Raw genomic sequence first — 22172 nt, forward strand, 5'->3', positions numbered from 1 at the left:
ATGAATAAGATGGTTCTACAAAAATACTTCTGTAAAACTGGTTTCTGTACACTTTTGATGATTAAAACATCTTATCATAAAACATTAGTCACTATAAAAAATTTCTATTTTCTAATGTCATCACTTTCAATGATTAAAACATCTTACCACAAAGAATTAGTCATTGTAAAAAATTTCTATTTTCTGATGTCATGTTATCACTTGAACAGAGCAGAGATGCCTGCCTGGTGATCAAAAAGAAACTTGAGGCTCACTCACTCTCTTTCGCCAACACCGTGCATCCTTCAGGGAACCCTGGACCTGCTGGAGCTGGACTCCAGCAATTGTTTATTTATTTGTTTGTCTGTTTACTTATTTAGAGAGAAAGAGAGAATATGTGCGTGCAGGCATGCAAGAGGGGCGGAGAGACAGAGAGTCCCAAGATCCCAAGCAAGCTCCATGTTGTCTGAACAGAGTCCGATGTAGGGCTGGAACTCACAAATCATGAGATCATGACCTGAGCCAAAATCAAGAGTCAGATGTTTGACCAACCACCTTTGACCAAGGTGCCCCATAATATTTATTTAATTCATAAATAGTCATACCTGGATATCAGTCGCTGGATTCCAGTCAATGTCATAAAGAATTAAGTGAGATCCTCCAATAAGGTTAAGTCCCACACCACCAGCTTTTGAACTTAACAAAAATATAAAATCAGAAGAGTATTTACTGTTAAAGCCATCAACAATTTGCTGTCTTTGAGAGATTGGTGTTTGTCCATCAAGTCTTGTATAAGCGTATCCATGACGCTTGCATACTTCTTGTAGAATATTCAAGGTTTGTGTGTAGTTGGACACCAACACCACCCTGCCAATCAAAAAGAAAGATTTATACATAATTTTAAAGCAGTATTAGATTTTTTTTAAACTGAAGGGAAATACTATAATGATACTATCAGTGACATTTATAGAACATGCAGCAATGACTTTGTATAATTTAATCACAGGTTCTCCTTAAAATTCAATTTTTATTTATGTTTATTTATTTTTGAGAGAGAGAGAAAGAGAGAATGCAAGCAGGGGAGGGGCAGAGAGAAAGGGATACACAGAATCCAAAGCAGACTCCAGGCTCCAAGCTGTCAACACAGAGCCCGACACAGGGATCAAACTCATGAACTGTGAGATCATGACCTGAGCCAAAGTCGGATGCCTAATCAACTAAGTCACCCAGGCACCCCTCAAATTCAATTTTTAAATCAATATCTAAGAGACTTCCAGTATTAAGATAGTAGAAAAAAGACCTTCCTGCTTTCTTCACCTCACTGAAGCCACCCTAAAAACAGCAGAACAAGAAACAGAAATAACTGTACCTTTGATAAAGCAAGGAGATAGTTATATGCGAAAACAGAGAATAATGGAATGGTGACCTGCTGAGGAGTACAGAGGACGTAAAACCTAAGTGCCCAAAGAGGTGGATTCTAATAAGAAAAAAGCACAAATTTATTCACATCAGAGAATCTTAAGACACTTCAGAAGGAAGTAGTTTAGACTGCAGCTATTATAAGAGCACTGGTAAAGAGAATCCAAACTCTATTCCCATGACTATTCTTTCTCGGCTAGAATGCTTATATTCTAGAGAAAGTAACACAAAGAAAACTGAGACCAAGGGACTCCAGAAGGCATGGATATAGTGAGAAATCAAAATGAAAGTCTGCATACTAGATGTAAGATCCCAGTTCCCTTTTACTGCAAACTCCCAGAACACCAGTAACCAGGCATTCTTCTCACTCTCCACCTCAAAAAGATAGTATTGGAAGATTCATCTCTGGAATGTCTCAAATGACACTGAAAAAAAGGTCCACAGATAAGGAGTCCCCAAATAAAAAAGCCAGCTCACTGTCTAAGTACCCAGTGAAGACCACCAGTCCACCAGCCCTACCCAGGCACATAGAGTGTTCAATTAATGTTTTACGACATCATTCACAAATATGAATGGATCACCAACTAAATGAGGAGAGGTTCCAACATGAAAAATAAAAACTAAACCAATTTAAAGAAAAAAGAAACCTGTATAAAACAGAGCAATGGAGGAAACAGGAGACAATTTTAAGAAAATAATAAATATCCTCAAATAAACAGTTGCATAGCTCAGTCGGTTAACTGTCCAACTTCGGCTCAGGTCACAATCTCACGGTTTGTGAATTCGAGCCCCATGTCGGGCTCTGTGCTGATGGCTCAAAGCCTGGAGCCTGCTTCGGATTCTGTTTCTCTGTCTCTCTCTTTCCCTCCGTTGCTCACACTCTGTCTCTGTCTCTCAAAATTAAATAACATTAAAAAAAAAATTAGGGGCGCCTGGGTGGCTCAGTCAATTGAGCACCCGACTTCAGCTCAGGTCATGATCTCACGGTTCATGGGTTCGAGCCCCTGTGTTGGGCTCTGTGCAGACTGCTAGCTCAGAGCCTGGAGCCTTCTTCAGATTCTGTGTCTCTTTCACTCTCTGCTCCTCCCCGTTCACGTTCTGTCTCTCTCAGTCTCTCAAATATAAATAAATGTAAAAAAAATTTTTTTTAATAATAAAAATAAGTAAATAAATAAAATGAATCAGAGAGAAATTCTGGAGATGAAAACATGGATCTGACAAGATAGCACTGACATCACATGATCTGGCAATACACTAGGGACCCAGGACTCCACTGAGAAACAGGATGCAAAGGCAGAGAGGAACTGGGGGCTGTTGTTTTACAATGAGCCTTTTAACACCTCATAAAGTAAAAATTTTTAAAACAATAATGTAAAATGTAAAACCAGTATTTATTACATTAGCTGAAGTTCAATAATTAAACAAAAAATAAAAAATAAGGTCAAGAATCTTTCCTATACACGTATATTATTAGCACTGGGAATCTAAAAACAATGAAGCAAATTTTAACAGTTATAATTTTCTTAATTATCTATGCTAATAAGGGAAAAATAATCCAACAATATATTTATATTTCTTATATCAGTTACTTTTTGTTACATAACAAACCATCCCAAAATTCAGTGGCTTAAAAAAAAACAACCATTCATTTTCTATTTAGCTTATAAACTATGGTATTAAAAAGACCCAAAATGCCGTCACTTAGGTCAAGACCCCAAGTCAGGAACCAAAACTTGATAACTAACCTAACTGCAATTTCAGTCCCCAAGGAATGTAACCTTCAGCCAGTCAACATGGAATTTCCTGACCAACACTATGGAATTTACTGATAGACCCCTTCTGCTCCCCTTAGGAGGGCAACCCTGCTTAAACAATGCATTCCTTGCTAATAAATTCCTTTCTCCACCCTCCCACAACCCCCTCTCTACTCCCCAAACATACCCCTCCACTCCTCTCTCAGCCTTGAAAAACTTTTTGCTAGTTTAACTCAACAGAGCTCCTCTCTAGTAACTTGCTATATGAATGCTGCCTGATTCAGGAATCGTTTAATAAAGCCAATTAGATCTTCAAATTTACTTGGTTGAATTTTGCTTTTTAACACTGGGTTGGCAATTTAGGCTGGGCTCAGCTAGAAGATTCCTCTGCTGGTTGTGGCTGGGCTGACTCAAGCGTCTATGGTCAGCTGCCAGGTCAACTGGGGACTAGCTGACCTACTCAACAGGCTAGCCAAGGTTTATTCACACAGTGACTGACAGGAAGGTTCCAGGAACCCAAGGGAGGACAAGCCCCAACGCACCAGATCTTTGCAAGTCTCTTTTTTGTGCCATATTTGTCCAATGCAAGTCATGTGGCTCAGTTCAGAGTCAGAGTCAGAAACCACTCACAGTTATCTAGCAAAGGAACATAGATACATGGAGAAGAACTTAGACCATTTTTGCAGTCTACCACAATCCTGTACTACTGTTTCAATCATTTTTCCTTCCTCTTTCTCTTCTATTATTGTTAGAGTAGGAAGTTAGTCAGGCTTTAACAGGATGCCTGCAGGCCAGCAAAGGGGGTGTCAGGGCCAGTTACCAGGAAAGTTAGCAACCTGTCCCAGCAGCATTCCACAAAACCACAAAAAGTCAGATCAAACCAGACAGGCCCACGACAAAGAAGGTCAGAGACTCTGACCAAGTAAGGGAGAAAAGACACAAAACCCTGCTCCCAAAGAAATCCTCTCCCCAAACAATAAAGAGCTCACCCCTCAGTTAACAACTGTCAATAGGAGAGAGAGACCCAAACTCCTCTCTTGAGCTCACCTGCTCTCACATCTCCAGAGTGTTCTCTCACTTAAATACGCTATTCACTTGCACAGCTTAACGACTCTGTCTGGTCTGTCCCTGAATTCTTTTTTTGTGACCAGACTGAGAGCCTGCAGTGATGTTTTGGATGGAACCTCAGGGCCTGGAGGTTTTCCCCAATCACCCAGCAACATTATAGGGATGAACAACACTATCTAAACATAGTTTTTTCTGATATAACTTCACTAGACAGGAAAAAAACCCCACAAAAACCTCTGGCTTAATATTTCTCCCCCAACAAATTCTTACTAGGCTAGATGCAGATTGATGGGTGACCATCTTGGTAAGGAATCCCAGACAATCCTTTTAGAGGTCTAGAGCAGCTCCCCTCTACACAAGTACATACCTCTTGGAAACAGGCTATTATTTGTATGTTCACTAGACTGCCCCCAAAACAACTAAAATTAGTAGGCCAGGCGTCAGGTTTAGTACAGTGCAATGTGTACCTAGCAAAAGGGTCTCCAAACAAGAGATGCGCAGGGGCTGGAATGCAGCATGAAGTCTGCTCACCGAGCCATGAAGCCTAGTGCATGAATGTAACAACCATAAGGGAAAATAATATGTTTTTAAACTTTGAAGTTTCCTTTTTAAAAATTCCATAAAAGGGTCACCCAGTGGACAAGAGTTCTCAGATATGCCTCCACCCAGTTCTAACACATCTTAACCTGCTCAAAAACACTGTATGTGCTAGAAGACCTCTTCCTGAAGACCTAAAATACAACTATCTGGTTCAACTTAATGGTAACACGGTAGTTACCCTGAAGACAGTAATACTATTCCTAGAACCAAACACTGTAACTTTTTAAAGATTTAGAATGCTTGTGCATAGGCAGCCCAGCCCTGGAAAGCCTGGCCTCTATACAAAACTGGCGTTTTTAAAAAATGGGTCACAACTCAACACCTAAAAAAAAAATACAATTAGAAAATGGCAAAGGACTTGAATAAACATTTCTCCAGTGAAAATTTACAAACAGCCAGCAAGTATATGAAAAGGTGCCCAACATCCCTAATCATTAGGGAAATGCAAATCAAAACCACAATGAGATATCATGTCACATCCATTAGGATGGCTATTATCAAAAAACCAGAAAATAAGATTGTTGGTGAGAATGTAGAGAAATTAGAAACCTTGTCACCGTTGGTGGGAATGTAAAATGGTGTAGCTGCTACGAAAAGTAGTATGGGGGTACCAGGGTGGTTCAGTCAGTTAAGCATCAGACTCTTAATTTTGGGTCAGATCATGATCTCACAGCTCGTGAGTTAGAGCCCTTGATTGGGCTCCATACTGACTGTGCTGAGCCTGTGTGGGATTCTCTGTCTTCCTCTTTTTCTGCCTCTCCCCTGCTCACACTCACTCTCTCAAAATAAATAAACTTTAAAAAAGAAAAGAAAAGCGGTATGGTGGCTCCTCAAAAAAACTTAAAAAGACTTCCCAAATGAGCCATAACTCCACTTCTGGGTATATACCCAGAAGAACTGAAGGCAGGGTGTCAAAGGGATATTTGTACGCTCGTGTTGATGCCAGCATTATTCACAATAGCCAAAAGGTGGAAGCTACTCAAGTGATCTTCAACAGATGAATGGATAAACAAATGTGGAAAATCCATACAATGGAATATTATTCAGCCTTAAAAAGGAAAGAAATTCTGACACATGCTACAACACGGATGGAGCTTGAGAACATTAAGCTAAGTGAAATAAGCCAGTCACAAAAAGAGAATATACGGAATGATTTCACTTTTATGAGGTACCCAGAGTAGTCAAATTCACAGAGACAGGAAGTAGACGGGTGGGTCCCGGGAGCCGAGGGGTAGACAGGCCTGGGGAATTGTTATGCACTGGGTACAGTTTCAGTTTTGCAAGATGAAAAGAGTTCTGGAGATTGGTCACACAATATGTGAATGAACCCACCGCTACTGAACAATACACTTAGAAATCATTAAGACGAGGGGCACCTGGGTGGTTCAGTCCGTTGAGCATCTGACTTGATTTGGGCTCCAATCATGATCCCAGGGTCGTGGGACTGAGCTCCATGTCAGGCTCTACACTAACAACGTGGTGCCTCCTTGGGATTCTCTCTGTCTCTCACTCTATCTCTGTCTTTTCCCTCCTTGTGCTCTCTCTCTCTCAAAATAAATGAACATTTTAAAAATATTTTTAAAAACAGTTAAGATGGCAAATTATGTGTATTTTACAATTTTTTAAATATTTAATTTTTTAATGTTTATTTATTTTTGGGGGACAGAGAGACAGAGCATGAGTGGGGGCAGGATAGAGAGGGAGACACAGAATCTGAAGCAGGCTCCAGGCTCTGAGCTGTTATGACAGCACAGAACCCAACGCGTGGCTCAAACTCACAGACCTCCAGGAGATCATAGCCTGAGCCGAAGCCAGATGCTTAACCAACTGAGCCACCCAGACACACCTTACCACAATTTTTAAAAATGTTTATTTATTTATTTTGAGAGAGAGAACATGAGCATGAGTGGGGGAGGTGCAGAGGAGACAGAGAGAATCCCAAGCAGGCTGTCTCATAAAGCATGAGATCATGAACTGAGCTGAAATCAAGAGTCAGATGCTTAACAAACTGAGCCACCCAGGAGCCCCTTACCACAATTTTTTAAAGGCCGAGGCAGGGGCTTAGGGGCATGGAATCCCTTCAGATAATGGAAAGGAACAGAACAAATACCCAGCCTACGCCACTGGTGGAAGTGCCTCCTCTTTTCTCATAAAGAACAGGCAGGGTATAGTTTTCTTAGGGACCCACGAGCAGTCAAAATGACCCTCTCCAAACTCTGCCTCCAAAATGCACTTTGCCTCATCATTCCTTTCTTCCCACCACAAGAAGTACAAAATCTCCTACAGCATTTCAAGGATCAATTTCCATACATATGTTTCTATCTTACCTTTTCTCATTTCCTCTAACTATTCACTTACTATTCCTTGTCCAATAACAACTACCTATCCTTTCCCCCTCAGAGAAGAGAAAAAAAAAAAGAATCCAGTAAAAAAAAAAAAAAAGCAAATAACTAAAAGTTTACACTCATAAAATTAAACTAGATCACAACCTGCACATCTATATTACACATGTTCTTTTGTACATATGAAATATTATCTAATAAAACATTTTAATCAAACTGTATTAAAAACTTTATAGAAAGTTTCCTTACTTTAATTCCTTGTTCTGAAAAATAAACCTAAAAATACACACAAATCAAATGATATTATGCAAGATCCCTTGACAGTTAAAATTACTATTTTGCAATCTTTTGTATGTATTTCTGCCTTAATTCACAAACACAGTTTGGTACAAAGATAACTAAGACATAGTCCCTGCACTATAAATACTGATATGTAAGAGAACTACTGCGAGAGCTAAGACACTGTGAGAAGAGCTCCAGAAGAGGTAGGCACAGGACACAAAGGCAGTACAGGAGAGGCGCACCTAACTCAACCTGAGGCTGGGGGCTGCCAAGAGGAGACAGCATCGGAGCGGAGTCTGGATGAAGAGAAAAGGCCAGATGACAGAGAAGTGAAGGCAGTGGAGACGTGGGAGCTTGTACCATGTAAAAGCAGAGGGGGAGGAGCAGAACAAATGACAGGTCCTGCAGGTGTGTGGTATGACTGAACCACATGTACAAGTGAAGGAGTGGTGGCATATGAGGCTGGAAAAAGAGGCAATGGCCAGGTCATGAAGAGCCTTGTCCAACGTGCTATAGATTTTAGAATTCCAGGAAGACAATTAGGAGTCTTTGAAGAACTTTTACAGAAGAGAGTGATATGTTCACATTTGTAGTTTAGAAATATAATTCAGGGCAATGTTGATATGTAATGAGGTTGAAAGAAAGAGGGAAGTAGTTTATAAGAGACCGTCATAACCCAAGTCATTAATTATAAGAATCAAAACAAAAATCTTGGTACCAGAAAGGAGGTATGTTCCAAGATTAATAACAATCTAGAATTTAGTGACTGACAATGTTGGGTGAGTGCAGGAGAAAAGTGTGTCTAGAATGACTAGATTTTCTGCTTGGATTAAGGTGCCCTTCATCAAGCCAGGGAACGATGAAAAAGGACCAGGTTTGCCATGGATGAAGCTGTCAGAGATATCTGCCCCTAAAGTCTTACATGACATCAAAAGAGATTTAGACGTCTCTTAAGCAGTAAGAAATAAGGATGTGGGAATGCGAAGTCAGAAGCGGAGCAGAGACAGAGACCTGGAATCAAGCCTGTATGAGTGAGAACTGAAATGATGGGGGTAGAGGAGCCCAAGGAAGGGTGTTTAAGGTAAGAAGAAGGCTATAGAGAAACCCCAGGAAGCATTGACACTTGGGGTGCCAGCGTGGCTCAGACGGTTGAGTAACCAACTCTTGATTTGGGCTCAGGTCATTGTCTCAGTTTGTGAGTTCGAGCCCCACAAGGGCTCTGAGCTGACAGAGTGCAGCTTGCTTGAGACTCTCCCTCTTTCTCTGCCCATCCCTGACTCCATTCCCTCTGTCTCTATCAAAATAAATAAATAAACTTAAAAAAAAAGTATCAACATTTGAGTGACAGAAAAGAAGAAAGGATGCTGAAAGAGATTAAGGAATAAACTAGCTGTTAGATACCAAAAGATGTCTCCCGGTTTTTGTAAACATATGTATCTACCTTTAAATATAGGACTTCTTAAATAAAGACCACGACCCAGAGAAGGGGGGAGAAGAGGAAGTAAAACAATAGTCTAAACCAAAATTCCATGAGCATGTACAAGCAAATTATGAAATTGACCTCTTACTTTTCAGTGGGACGAAGTTCACGGATAACTGCTAAGAGCTTCAACAGCACCTGGAGTTTTCCAGATTCTTCCTCAGTAAACATGAGAGGGTTGTAATCAGTAGGGAACACATTTACCAAGCCTTCATATAGACTCCTCTCTTCATTTTCATCCCAAGTTGAACTACATTCTTTTTCCTATTCAAAAGGATGATTGTTAACACTGGCTCATGCTTGTTTTGTTAGCTGGGAGGAAAAGAAACGCTAAAATTATGGGGTGGAAAGTGAAGATTAATAACCACCTGAAAAGACCATGCAACTATTGTAGAAATCTTCATAGGTTACTGATTTGGTCATTTTATTTAAAAGGTGACATGCATCCTACTGAGTTAATTTCAGAGCTATTCTGCTGCAGTCTCCTCCTGCAGGCAATCTTCACCCTACAATGGAAGTATCACTGCCCATGCGTTCCTTGGGAAGGGAGGGGGGACAGCAGAGAAATAAGAGAAGAAACTAGAATACAAACAGTGATACAACTGCTCTTTCCAAAACCCTGAGAGTTCTCATCACCGATACCTCTTTTCCTCTCTTCTCTCCTTTCCTCTATTACTTCTCTTTCCTCATTAGTGGGCTTCACACAGTACCTCCCAGTTTATACTCAGAATCAAGCATAAGAGTTTACTCACTCTTATGAGCAATTTCTCCTAGCAATTTCTTCCACAAGAAGGAACAATTCTGCCAAAAGTTAACAGAAATTTATTCTTACTTAGATTTTTGTTCATATTACCAAGTTTTTAGAATAATTTTACTCCAAAGTGACTACCAGCACCTCTGAAATTCCTCTTCCAAAAGTGTCTAGATGACATGTGTATATTTAACTAAAGTATACTTATTAATAACTACAGCACTTTTTAGGTTAAATTTCTAAGACTGGCTGGTCTCCTCATTTTCTTCTGCATTTACCGGATTTATCACTGTTTTTAAAACTTTGCTCAACCTACTCCACCTGCCTGAACTGCTTCCTCATTTTTCTGTCCAATTTTCCCAATCCTATAGATACTTTAAGAACCCAATGTAAATTCCACTTGATTATATATAGCCCTTTTTGGGGGTGGCAAAGGGGGCATTGAGCCTTAACCTTTCTTTATGGTTACAAAGTACATTTCAGCTTTGACCTTATTTAATTGAGAAGTTAACTATATACTGTATTATACTCCCTGGTTTTCATGGGGGTTTTCATGGGTATTCCCTCTTTAATAATTCCAGAAACACTTTAAGGGCAGTGAATCCTGTAGTGTAAGATGCTGGGCACAGAGTATATTTGGCTTATTTTCAAAATATAATAATGGCTGCATAAAGTTGCTTGATTAAAAATACCTGGAAACCTAAGATACTAAAATCACTGGGACATACAAGGGGAAAGAGATGGTTGCTGGCTGCTTCAGCTTAGGTCTGCTAAAATGACTACACCTTGGAGAGGTCATCAAAAGACTACAGACCCAGGAGCTAGTCCACAGCTTCTCATGTTCAGAAACTGAATATGCTTAAGCTCTAGACAAATGAGCCATACTAATGAAATTAAGAAACAAAGAATATAAATGTACTGACCTTCAAAGGAGACCTGCCTATTTAATATTTAAACAAAGTGGCCTATGTATTCTGTCACATGAAAGCATAAGAAAGCCAAATCATTAGTAGGAAGTTGTCTGATGAACATTAAATCAAAATACAAGGGAGATGGTGATCTTAAGGCACAAGTTCTTTGCCAGGAACATGTAATCGGAATCAATCACTTAGGAAATCACTCCGTCAGTCCGTAGGTGTTGAGGTCTGAACAAATGGAGTTTTAAAAGCTTTCCAGATTATAATGCATAATACCCCTAATTAAGAATCAACTAATAGATAATATCTTCATTCTGTAACAGCCTGATGAATCACTCCATCAAAGGGGAATTTACCAGTTAGACTTCTCATATCGGCTATGTAGCCTTTGTATCTCTGTAGCCTTTGGTTATCAGTTACATTTCTTCTGGTTATATTCCACTCACATTTCCTGAAAAGAAACCTATCACCCTGACTGAACTTGGGAAAAAACCTAGTTTTAACAGGAACACATTTATAAAGACTCTGCTTAAAGGTTATTTATACATGTGGAAGGCTCATTTCAACCATTTTCTATTGATCCTCATTTGCTATGATGTTAGAGATAAGGCTTCATCAAACAAGACTCAGGTTGTAAATTACGCACCCTATTTGTGGTATCCTGTGCCTCTTACTACTTAACTGGTACATTCTGGGCTATGATAAAGTCTACCTTTTAAGGAAGAAGTTTTGGCTTCTATTTTTGCTGGGCATCATGCCCAAAGGGTTTAATTTTTATCACTGTATATAAAATCTGTTTCTTAAAAAGGTGATTAATAAATTGCTATAATCCTGCTTTCTGCAGAGTTACAGAAAGCTGACTTCTCCTATGGTAACAATGTAAATATTACTTATGGAAGGATAAACTTGAAGAATTCTGGTAGAATGCTCCATTTTCCAAGTATATAACTAATGACCCCAAACGTGATACAGCATCCATCGGTTTTCTTTGTAAATTATGATTTTACTGTTCAAAGACAAAAATAAAAGAATAAAATTGTTCTTAAAAAGTGTTAAGAAATGAGCTGGGAATAGCAGAGTTTTCATAGTTATTGTGTAACTTCCATGGTCAGACATTCTGCTAGGTTTTTTCCATACGATTTCATCAACTTACCACAGGAACTTGATGAAATAGTACGTTCACAGGAAGTTATTATTGTCTCTGCTTTAGAAGTAACAAAAATAAAGGCTCGCAGATGTAACTTGACTATGGTTAAATTTGCCCTTAAAGGGGCGCCTGGGTGGCTGAGTTGGTTGAACATCTGATTTCAGCTTAGGTCATGATCTCATAGTTTGTGGGTTCAAGGCCCGCATCCAATTTGTGCTGACAGCACAAAGCCTGCTTCAGATTCTCTGTCTCCCTCTCTCTCTGCCCCTCCCCAGCTAATGAAAAATTTTAAAGTTTAAAATTTTCCCTTAAAGAACTGGTAAGCAGTAGGTTGGGACTGATACCCAGTTCTAACTCCAAAACAGAAAACTCTCACTATACTCCAAACTGCCTTATTTTTTATTAAATATCCAAATGGTTAGCTCACCTACGTAATCATTAAAAATCATACTTGGAGAAAGTATCTAATGTGGGAAAATATTCCCAATTTATTTAGTGAAAAAAAGACTTTAAAATAATAAGCATAACATAATTAAAATTAAGTTTCTCTAGAACTAGATTACATATGTGTATCTTTGAGTCCACTGAAAAAAATGGGGATGATAATAACAATACTTATTCCACAGTTTTGTAAAGAATAAACAAAATAATGCTAGAAAAACATTTAGTGTTGGGTACATTTATGTGCTTAATAAGTATTGGCTAAGATTACTAATATCAAAATACTGGGGGTTTTTTCTGACTAAAGAGCTTTATTTCTTTCTAATAAATTGCTAAAAGTATTGCCAGGTCACAAAAAACATACAATTTTAAAGCTTTGATACACATTGCCAACTATCTTTCGGTTACACCAATTCACATTCTAACCAGATGACTTTAATTTTCTTCTGATTTTCTGAATTTTATAAATTTCATACATGTATCATATATTAATTTTATAATGGAAAAAATTATTTTCAATGATAAATTTTCTGTTTGCACCAAACAAACTGGGTACATATATATAAAATAGGAAGGAGGGCCACAGCAGAGAATTAGTTAGACACGACGCCAAAGGGCCTGGGGCAAACTCTAGAAGGCAGTGTCTCACACCCAGCTCACCCCTTATTCAGTTCTATATATATGGACACGCTCTGAACAAACAGAGGGCTAGATAAACTGTACAGATGAAACACATAGGAGAGGCTGTAGAGCTTCTGGAAAACCCACAAATGCAACCCCTGGGGTTGGCCCAATCTGCCCTCTCAGATTCACATGACACAGAACCCTTAGCTCATATCCCTGACATAGTCTCACATATGACTTACCTTTATAGAGTTGAACAAAAGGCAGGGGTGATTGCACAGTTTTTTAAGAGCTCCTATACATATCAGATGAGAACTATTTCCCAACAACCCTTGAAGGCAGAATCTGATAGCCTGAGAATTCAAGAGCTTTCGATAAAGCTCAATCTGCAGTGCTCCTGGTCGGCAAAAGACTACATTCTCTATTTTAGGTGGAAGATATTTATTTATGACTTCTTGAGTTCTTCTAAGGATAAAGAGTCCAGTGAGGCAAGTAAGTTCAGCTGCTCTTTTCTCTCCTAACTCCTTTTCTTCCTATGGAAAAATCACAGACTTAAAAGTGTTATAAACAAAGAATAATTGCAACTAAAAGGAACATTCAACACTTTATAACAATAAACCATTTTCTAATTACATCCCTTCAGATTTTTAATTTTTACAGAATAAATTCAGTATGAGTTTGGGACAGAAAAAACAACCATCATCTTTTTTTTTTTTTTTTTTTTTTTGCTTTTAAATGTTTACTTTTTTATTTTTGAAAGAGAGAGACAGAGCACAAGCAGGGGAGGAGCAGAGAGAGGGAGACAGAATGCGAAGCAGGCTCCAACTCTGAGCTGTCAGCGCAGAGCCCAGGGATCGAGCCCAAAAAGATGTGACCTGAACCCAAGTCAGATACTTAACCAACTGAGCCACCCAGATGCCCCATCGTCTCTTTAAACGGTCAGCATAACTATTTAATTAGATGAAGCCAGTCTCCTAATATTTGTTTGGCTATTAGCACCAATGAGAGCCATCAGAAATCAATAATCTACAAATTAAATTATTCTACAAGTAAGCTTTTATGTGAAGACTATCATGGTATACAGTCTTAAAATCATCAACAAAGAATTAATTCAGCAAATTCTTAGAAGCAAATATTTTGACAAGTTATTGATCCTAAAATTAAACCTGTAAGAAATTACTAGCACAAAGCACAGCTAATTCTTTCAAAATCATTACAACACTGTTCATTATGTTTGTTTTCAATTTGTTTCTAAGGTTTCACCACAGTACTTTAAGTCAAAACACAATATGATTGAAATACACCTTTAAATTCTTTCCTGAGCATACAAAACTTCACAGTGAAGCTTAAAATAAAATCCCATATATATATACACATACATTTCTATATAAATCATAAAGAACTCCCTCACATTTTAAAACTTTCAATTTTTATTACAAAAGAAATAGATTCACTGAAGAAGTCAGAAAATATAGTTATGTAAAAATAAAACTGAAACCAAGTTTAGTCAATCAGAAACAACTACTACTGTCAATACTTTTATGTATATTTTCCAAGTCTTTTTTCCTTATATTAACATACAAATGTACTTAATTAACATTCTACTTTTACTTTTATTTGTAACAAAAACAGGATCTCTATAGTTGAAGCTTCATGGGAACATGGAACCATTCAGTTCAGCTTTTCACTGTATTCTCTAGTATCTAACACTGCATTTGGCCCACTTTAGATGTTTAACATAGAAGTGTTGGGTAAATAAATGAATGTGATTTTATTTTTAAATAGTATATGATTACCATTCTCCATGCTATTAAATATATTCATAAGCTATTATTATGTATAATTCCTGGTTCATGGGAAATGTTCAATAAATATTTACTATCATTTGATTAATTCTGAGATATACTTTTTTTGACACATTAACTTCTCTCATAAAGGATGCTTTTAAAAATTTGTTTTTAGGGGCACCTGGGTGGCTCAGTCAGGTAAGCGTCCAACTTTGGTTCAGGTCATGATCTCATGGTTCATGGGTTCCAGTCCTGCATTGGGCTCTGTGCGGACAGCTAGCTCAGAGCCTGAAGCCTGTCTTCTGATTCTGTATGTCTCTCTCTCTCCGACCCTGCCCTGCTAGCACTGTCTCTCTCTCAAAAATAAATAAAACATTAAAAAGATAAAAATAAAAAAATAAAATTTGTTTTTAATGTTTCTTTTGAGAGAGAGAAGGAGAGTGGGGAAGGACCAGAGAGAGATGGAGAAAGAGGATCCCAATAGGATCCCAAGAGGATCTCTGTGCTGACAGCAGAGAGCCTGATGCGGGGCTCAAACTGTGAGGTCATGACCTGAGCCAAAGTCGTACATTTAACCAAGTCACCAGGTGCCCTGATATAGGATGCTTTTTATAATCAATGACTTTTTAAACTATATTTATTAGCATTTTTTCCTTAGTGGTTCATAAAATAATGAACAGTTGGTATTATTTCTACATTGCGTAAACAACATGCAGACTCTGTTTTAACCAGTTTTGTACCTTTAGAAATGTCTGTCTTCAATTAGTTTCTTTCCTTTGGTTTTAGAATTTTTTTACCCTTACAGCTAAATCTTTAAGCACATCTATGATTATTTCTTTATAATAAATTGCAAAAAGTGGTACTATCATACCACAAAATATTAAGGCTTCTGATACATAATGGCCAAGATATTCTCCAATTGGACCAATTTACATTCCAACCAGTAGATGATAGTGCTCTCATCTCTACTTGCTATTACTATGTAAATTGAACCAACTAAAATAGCAATAGAAGAGTGAGGCACCTGGGTGGTTCAGTCAGTTGAGCACCCAACTTCTGCTCAGGTCATGATATCACACGCTCGAGAGTTCAAGCCCCACATCCGGCTCACTGCTGTTGGCGCAAAGCCCGCTTCAGATCCTCTTTCTCCCTCTCTCTGTCCTTCCCCCACTGGTGTTCTCTCAAAAATAAATAAACATCCTGGGGCTCCTGGGGTGGCTCAGTCAATCATTCATCTGATTTTCAGCTCAGGTCATGATCTCATAGTTCAAGAGTTGGAGCCCCACATTGAGCTCTCTGCTGTCAGTGTGGAACCCACTTGGGATCCTTTGTCCCTACCTCTCTCTGCCTCCCTCCCACTTCTGTGTGTGCTCTCTCTCTCTCTCTCTCAAAAATAAACATTTAAAAATAAATAAGTAAAATGTTATACTTTTTTAATGTTTTATTTATTTTTGATACAGAGAGACATAGCATGAGTGGGAGAGGAGCAGAGAGAGAGGGACACACAGAATGAGAAGCAGGCTCCAGGCTATGAGCTGTCAGCACAGAGCCCGATGTAGGACTCAAACCCATGAACTGTGAGATCACAACTTGAGCCAAAATTGGACACTTAACTGACTGAGGCACCCAGGCACCCCAATAAATAAGACATTTTTAAAGTCATTTTATGGTTATTTTAGCTTACTTTCTTCAATATCAGTAAAAATGAGTATTTTCATGTTTACTATAATTTATAATTCTTTGTGAATGCCTATTTATGATTTTTTTAACATGATATTATTTTCTAAAGCAAAGAATGCAGGGAGCGTTGAAGGATTGTGGGAAAAATAAAGAATTCACTAATTTAACTTTTTCTGAATTAAAATACTGCCCAAGTTGTGGAAGACTTTCCTGGACATACAGCCTTTTCTTAAAACCTATTTATTAAAGTAAATTATACCTCAGAAGCAGAAGGTTGTCTCGATAAAATGATGGGTTCTTCATATATTTTTCTATAAGACGACAAAGAGCCTAATATTCCTGGATTTACAAAATCAATTAATGCGAAAAATTCTTGAAGATCATTCTGAACTGGAGTACCTAAAGAGAAAAAAAAAGGAATGAAAAAGTCAAGTTTGTTTTTTACAATCATAGGTATTTGCAGAAATCCGTACTTTCTTCTCTAACAAAACTAAAATTAAGGCTTTAGAAATGAGAAAGAGCACCCAATTCCAAATGAACAAAAAATATTAAGAACCATATGAATTTTTAACTCTGGTTTTAACTCAGGTTTTAACTTCAGCATAGTGGCTGTGTCCAGGCTCCAGAGTCTGATAGCCTGAGATCAAATCCCACCGGCATCATTTACTCTCTGAGCAAGTAGGGTTTCTTTCTAGAAAATAGGGATAATAAAACTCTGGTTTTAACTCGGGTTTTAACTTCAGCATAGTGGCTGTGTCCAGGTTCCGGAGTCTGATAGCCTGAGATCAAATCCCACCTGCATCATTTACTCTCTGAGTGACCCTAAGTAAGTAGGGTTTCCTTCTAGAAAATGGGGATAATAATAGTGGCTCCTAGGATTGTCAGGATCAAATTAGTTAATCCATATACTAATTTATTGTGACTAAAGCACAATAAACGTTCCATAACTGTTTAGTGATTCTTAATATTATTATAACTGTGTGCGTCTGAACAAGATTTTTAAGCTCTTAAAGTTAAATTCAGAATTCTTTCACTTATAAAAGTGGGAAGATAACAATTTCCAAGTGGTATTACAATGAAAAGTATGTACATTGTAGCACAGTGCCTGACATTTAGTAAATAGTGGATGACACCTATCATTATTACCTTTCAAAGTTTTCAGATCAAATTGAGATCTTCACTAATTCTAAAGGTTGACACAAATATACCCTGCATAAATTACATACTCAATAACTTTTGGCTAACTAATTTTCAAAGAAACATTAGCATGTTTCAATAATTATATCAAAAAACACGTAGGGGCGCCTGGGTGGCTCAGCCAGCTAAGCGTCCGGCTTCAGCTCAGGTCATGATCTCACAGTTCATGAGTTCAAGATCTTCATCGGGCTCTGTGCTGACAGCTCAGAGCCTGGAGCCTGCTTCAGATTCTGTGTCTCCCTCTCTCTCTGACCCTGCCTCACTCGTGCTCTCTCTCTCTCTCAAAAAATAAACACACAAAAAAATGTAAGTCAGCATAGTCCTACAGTATAATTTCAGATGACATTCAAATAACAGACTAGAAAAAGTTGTCCAAAAATGTAAGAGGTAAATAAAAATGTACTTATTCATTAACATAGGCAATATGAATTTTACAATTCCAGGGAATTTAATGAGCATGCCCCTCAAAATTAAATGGGTCAACCCCCAGAACAATGCTTATTAATTGTTTAACACATCTAGTCAGCTCTAAATTTTTAGACACATAATAGAATTTGAGAAAATATATTTGGTGAGCCTTTAAACAAATATCCATGACAATGACTGAAAAAGAATGAGGGGTGCCTGGCTGGCTCCATCAGTAAAGCATGAAACTCTTGATCTCGGGGTTATGAGTTCGAGCTCCATGTTGAGGGTAGAGTTTACTTAATCGGAAAAAAAAAATGTTTTAAGAAAATAGGCAGAATGAGAAAAGCAAGCAAATAAGAGGGGAAACAAAGGTATAAGGATTCTCGTGGCTGGCTTCCAGACATTCATCCAACCCCAGCTAACTAAACCCCGCCACGCATGTCAGTTGGACCCCATTTGCTAACGAGAGGTGCAGGAAAAGATATATGTCGTAAATTGGGTTCTCCAGGGGCAGAGCCCGAGACAGGGATTTGGCTGTACAACATTTATGGAGGGAATGCTCTGAGGAGACAGAGAATAATAGAACCAGAGAATAGGAGGGGAAGAAACTAAGCAAGGATGGCCTCCTTGCTTGAGATAAATTATAGTGAGCCTCAGAGCATAAATTGCACTATAAAGCCGGTACTGAAATTACCCTCAGGCAGAGGCTCTGGCATTTTCCCCCTACCTCTATGAGTCAATCATTGACCAAGATAAAGAAGAGAGTGGAGGCTCTCATTCAAACAAGGATAATTCTCCAAAAATTGGAAGGGCAACACAAGGCCAAAGTGAGGTGTGGGAGGAAAGCTACATTGAGCTACTCAGGCCTGATTCTAGTCTAGGCTAAAAAGGTATGAGTAGAAAAAGATTCCTGTATTTACATATAGGCTATCCCACCTTTCCAGACAGTCTGGGCCAGCAAGTTTGGCCAGTAATAAATTATGCATGCAGCATGCAGCATGTACATATAAAAACAATGGATACTTATATTAGACATGTCAGTCTTTCAAGAACTTTACATAAATTAACTCCTTTGACCTTTACAATAACTCTACAAATTAGATGATGATATAATTATTCCTTATTTCACAGATAAGCAAACTGAGGCACATAGAAGTTAAATAACTTGCCCAAAGCTGCACAGCTATAAATATCAGACTTAGGAACCAAGAAGAGACAATGCAGACTCATCTCCTACATTCTTTACCATGATAGCATTGTGTGTATTCTTCATAAACTCTGAAATCTAAATGGCAGGAAATTACATAGGGATTTGAAAATTCAGAATCCTACCAAGACTTAATTACCATAGGTTTATTAGCATGAATTCTATCCAGCACCACCAAGTCTTTGGATGCCAAGCATGTAACAAATCCTTTATGGTAAGTAGGCAAAAAGTCCATCAAATCTTCCCCAAAGTAAATACTGACCAGTTAGAATTATTCTTTTCTCACAAGAAAGGCTAGTGAGGGCTGTAGTTGTCTTAATGGCACTGTTCTTCAAACGATGCCCCTCATCACAGATTAGAAGATCAAATTTAACATTCTTAATTTGATCCAAGGAACGAAGTAACATCTCATAACTGATGATAAGAACAGAATATAATGGAGATTTGATGAATTCTTCTACTTTGTGGTCCTAAAGAAAAAAAAGAAGATAATATTTAACAAATCATGGGCTAAAACTATAAAATCAAATTCACAGCACCTTCCTGACAGATATTAATTAGAATATGTTAACTCAAAACCAAACTGTAAGCTAATTTTCCATGATTCTGCAGAGGAGCTGGAAAGTTATATGCACTTGAAAAACTACCGTATAGACAGTGAAAACTGCAGTGTTGATTTGAAAAGCAGAGAGATATATGGGGCATCTGGGTGGCTCAGTTGGTTAAGTGTCCAACTTCACCTCAGGTCACGATCTCAGTTTTTGACTTTGAGCCCCAAGTTAGGATCTATGCTGACTGCTCAGAGCCTAGACAGATTCTGTGTTCCCTCTCTGTGCCCCTCGCCCCCTCACACTCTGTCTCTTTCTTTCTCTCAAAAGTAAATAAACATTTAAAATATTCTAAGGAAAAAAAAACACAGAGATTTAGAAAATTACCAAGGCTAAACTGTTGAAAATCTCTTACCTGATCAACAGGAAATATCTTGATCCTCTCACTTCCTAGCCATTTTTGAAATTCTTTTTTCCAATTATTCACCAAGCTTCCAGGTGTGACAATAAGTGTCTTCTTTATTACTGGCTTGCCTCCATAGGGTCCCTGACACTGTAGGGTCCAGATGAGTGAAATACACTGCAATGTTTTCCCTAAACCCATTTCATCAGCAAGAATAGCTCCACATCTGCCATTCACTCTGTTAGAAATAATTATACTTCTTTTAGTCACAATAGGAAAGTATTTTATGCCCCTAATATTGTCACTTGTTAGTCAAGAACCAGAAACTGATAGTTTTGTAATTAAGACAAACTCTACCCCGCTCTAAACCCTTTTTCTAGAATTTCATGCATCTGATTTACAACATCTCTCTTTTGTATCTTTGATAATTTGTAATTTTATTCATTACGAATTTACTGTCAACTAAATTACTAAAACAAATCTGAAATTTGACAGTTGAAGTAAATCATCTGATATCATCATACATATATATTTAGAGAGATTAAAAATGAATCCTGATTTTATATCTACACTTGAATAATTTAACTATAACTGTGCTTCTCATCACTAACAGTTGAGCAATTTTTATCAGTTTCAGCATCAGATATCAAAACAGTTTAAAATATATTGTAATCTTAACCAGAAAGATGAAATGAACTGTATTTGTGATTTTCAAGCAGTAAATGAAGTCCTCAATCATATAGCTCCCTGCACTGTAAGAAAAAAACACTAAATATTTCTCTTTTTTTTTTTTAATGTTTTATTTATTTTTTATACAGAGAGAGACAGAGCATGAGAGGGGGAGGCGCAGAGAGAGAGGAAGACACAGAACTGGAAACAGGCTCCAGGCTCTGAGCTAGCTGTTAGCACAGAGCCTGACGTGGGGCTCGAACCCACAAACGTGAGATCTGACCTGAGCCGAAGTCGGAGGCCTAACCGACTGAGCCACCCAGGCGCCCCCTAAATATTTATCTAATACATGTAACTTAGTAATAGTCTTATCCTACAGACCTATTCAGTTAATGCAAATTAAAATTAAATATAATAAAGAATATTATTACGTGGCATGTTTATATCACTTCATAACTTTTAAAGCTCTTCACATATATAATTTTTTTAAGTTATAAAATCCAAAGGAATTAAGGATAGTACCAAAATAAGTACAGTTTTGTCTTTCTCTGACTTATTTCATGTAGCATAATACTCTAGTTCCAACCATTTCATTGAAAATGGCAAGATTTCATTCTTTTTTATGCCTAATATTCCATTATATATATATATATATATATCTTCTCTATCCATTCAGGAGTCAATGAACACTTGGGCTATTTCCATAATTTGGCTATTATAGATAATGCTGCTATCAACATTGGGGTGCATGTATTCCTTGGAATTAGTATTTTTTTATTCTTTGGGTAAATATCGAGTAGCGCAACTGCTAGACTATAGGGTAGTTCTATTTTTAGCTGTTTGAGGAATCTCCATACTGTTTGCCAGAGTGCCTGCACCAGTGCTGAGAGCCGCACCTGCCTTGCTGGATGACATAGTTACAGTGAGGAAATGGCAGACGTTTGCACGGCTCCTGCCCTGAGAGACAAAACTGGCATCTCCTTCTGCTCCTGCTGCTCATGTTGAAAAGAAAGAAGCCTGTTGTCCCTAATTAGGCCTTACAGGGTTCCAAATCAGACCAATATTCCCCACACTGTTACCCCATAAGAAAAAACATTTTCCTGGCCCTGCATAAGAGATTTTAGAACAAAACACTATAAATGTTTGACAAAAGGCTCTTCTCTAATGAGCCTTGAAGACCCAAAACAGAGACATGAAGGGGTTAAAAACACAAGAATTGCATTTCAGTCTGGCCCCGAGAAAAGGAGCCTAAATTGGAGGTAAAAAAAAAAAAATAGAAGACAAGGTCAAAACACGGCCCCTTTCCAAGGTCTACAGTCTACAAATATCCTCCCTTATAGTGACTTCAGTTATGAGGATGGATAAGAATGTGGGAAACCCAGGTGCAAGGCCAACACACACAGGGCCCCCATCGTGCTTGCATCAAAGAGAGGGCTTTCTCACGCAACTTGGTAACAAGCATTCTTTCT

The 22172-nt window shown here is 38.1% G+C and overlaps 1 protein-coding gene across 2 annotated transcripts in view; it reads right to left on the reverse strand.

Annotated features, from left to right (window-relative positions):
• The window catches only part of RAD54B (RAD54 homolog B), an 85335-nt gene that overhangs the window by 9955 nt on the left and 53208 nt on the right, over nt 1–22172 (reverse strand). For both annotated transcript variants that reach the window (XM_029923759.1, XM_029923760.1), the window contains exons 7-12: nt 20047–20272; nt 19346–19553; nt 16531–16670; nt 13047–13337; nt 9013–9188; nt 585–846 (exon numbers count right to left, since the gene is read on the reverse strand). In XM_029923759.1, coding sequence (XP_029779619.1) covers nt 585–846; nt 9013–9188; nt 13047–13337; nt 16531–16670; nt 19346–19553; nt 20047–20272 — 1303 coding nt within the window. The remainder of the gene's footprint in view (nt 1–584; nt 847–9012; nt 9189–13046; nt 13338–16530; nt 16671–19345; nt 19554–20046; nt 20273–22172) is intronic.

This window comes from Suricata suricatta, chromosome 15 (genome assembly GCF_006229205.1).
Source record: "Suricata suricatta isolate VVHF042 chromosome 15, meerkat_22Aug2017_6uvM2_HiC, whole genome shotgun sequence".
Taxonomy (NCBI): Eukaryota; Metazoa; Chordata; class Mammalia; order Carnivora; family Herpestidae; genus Suricata; species Suricata suricatta.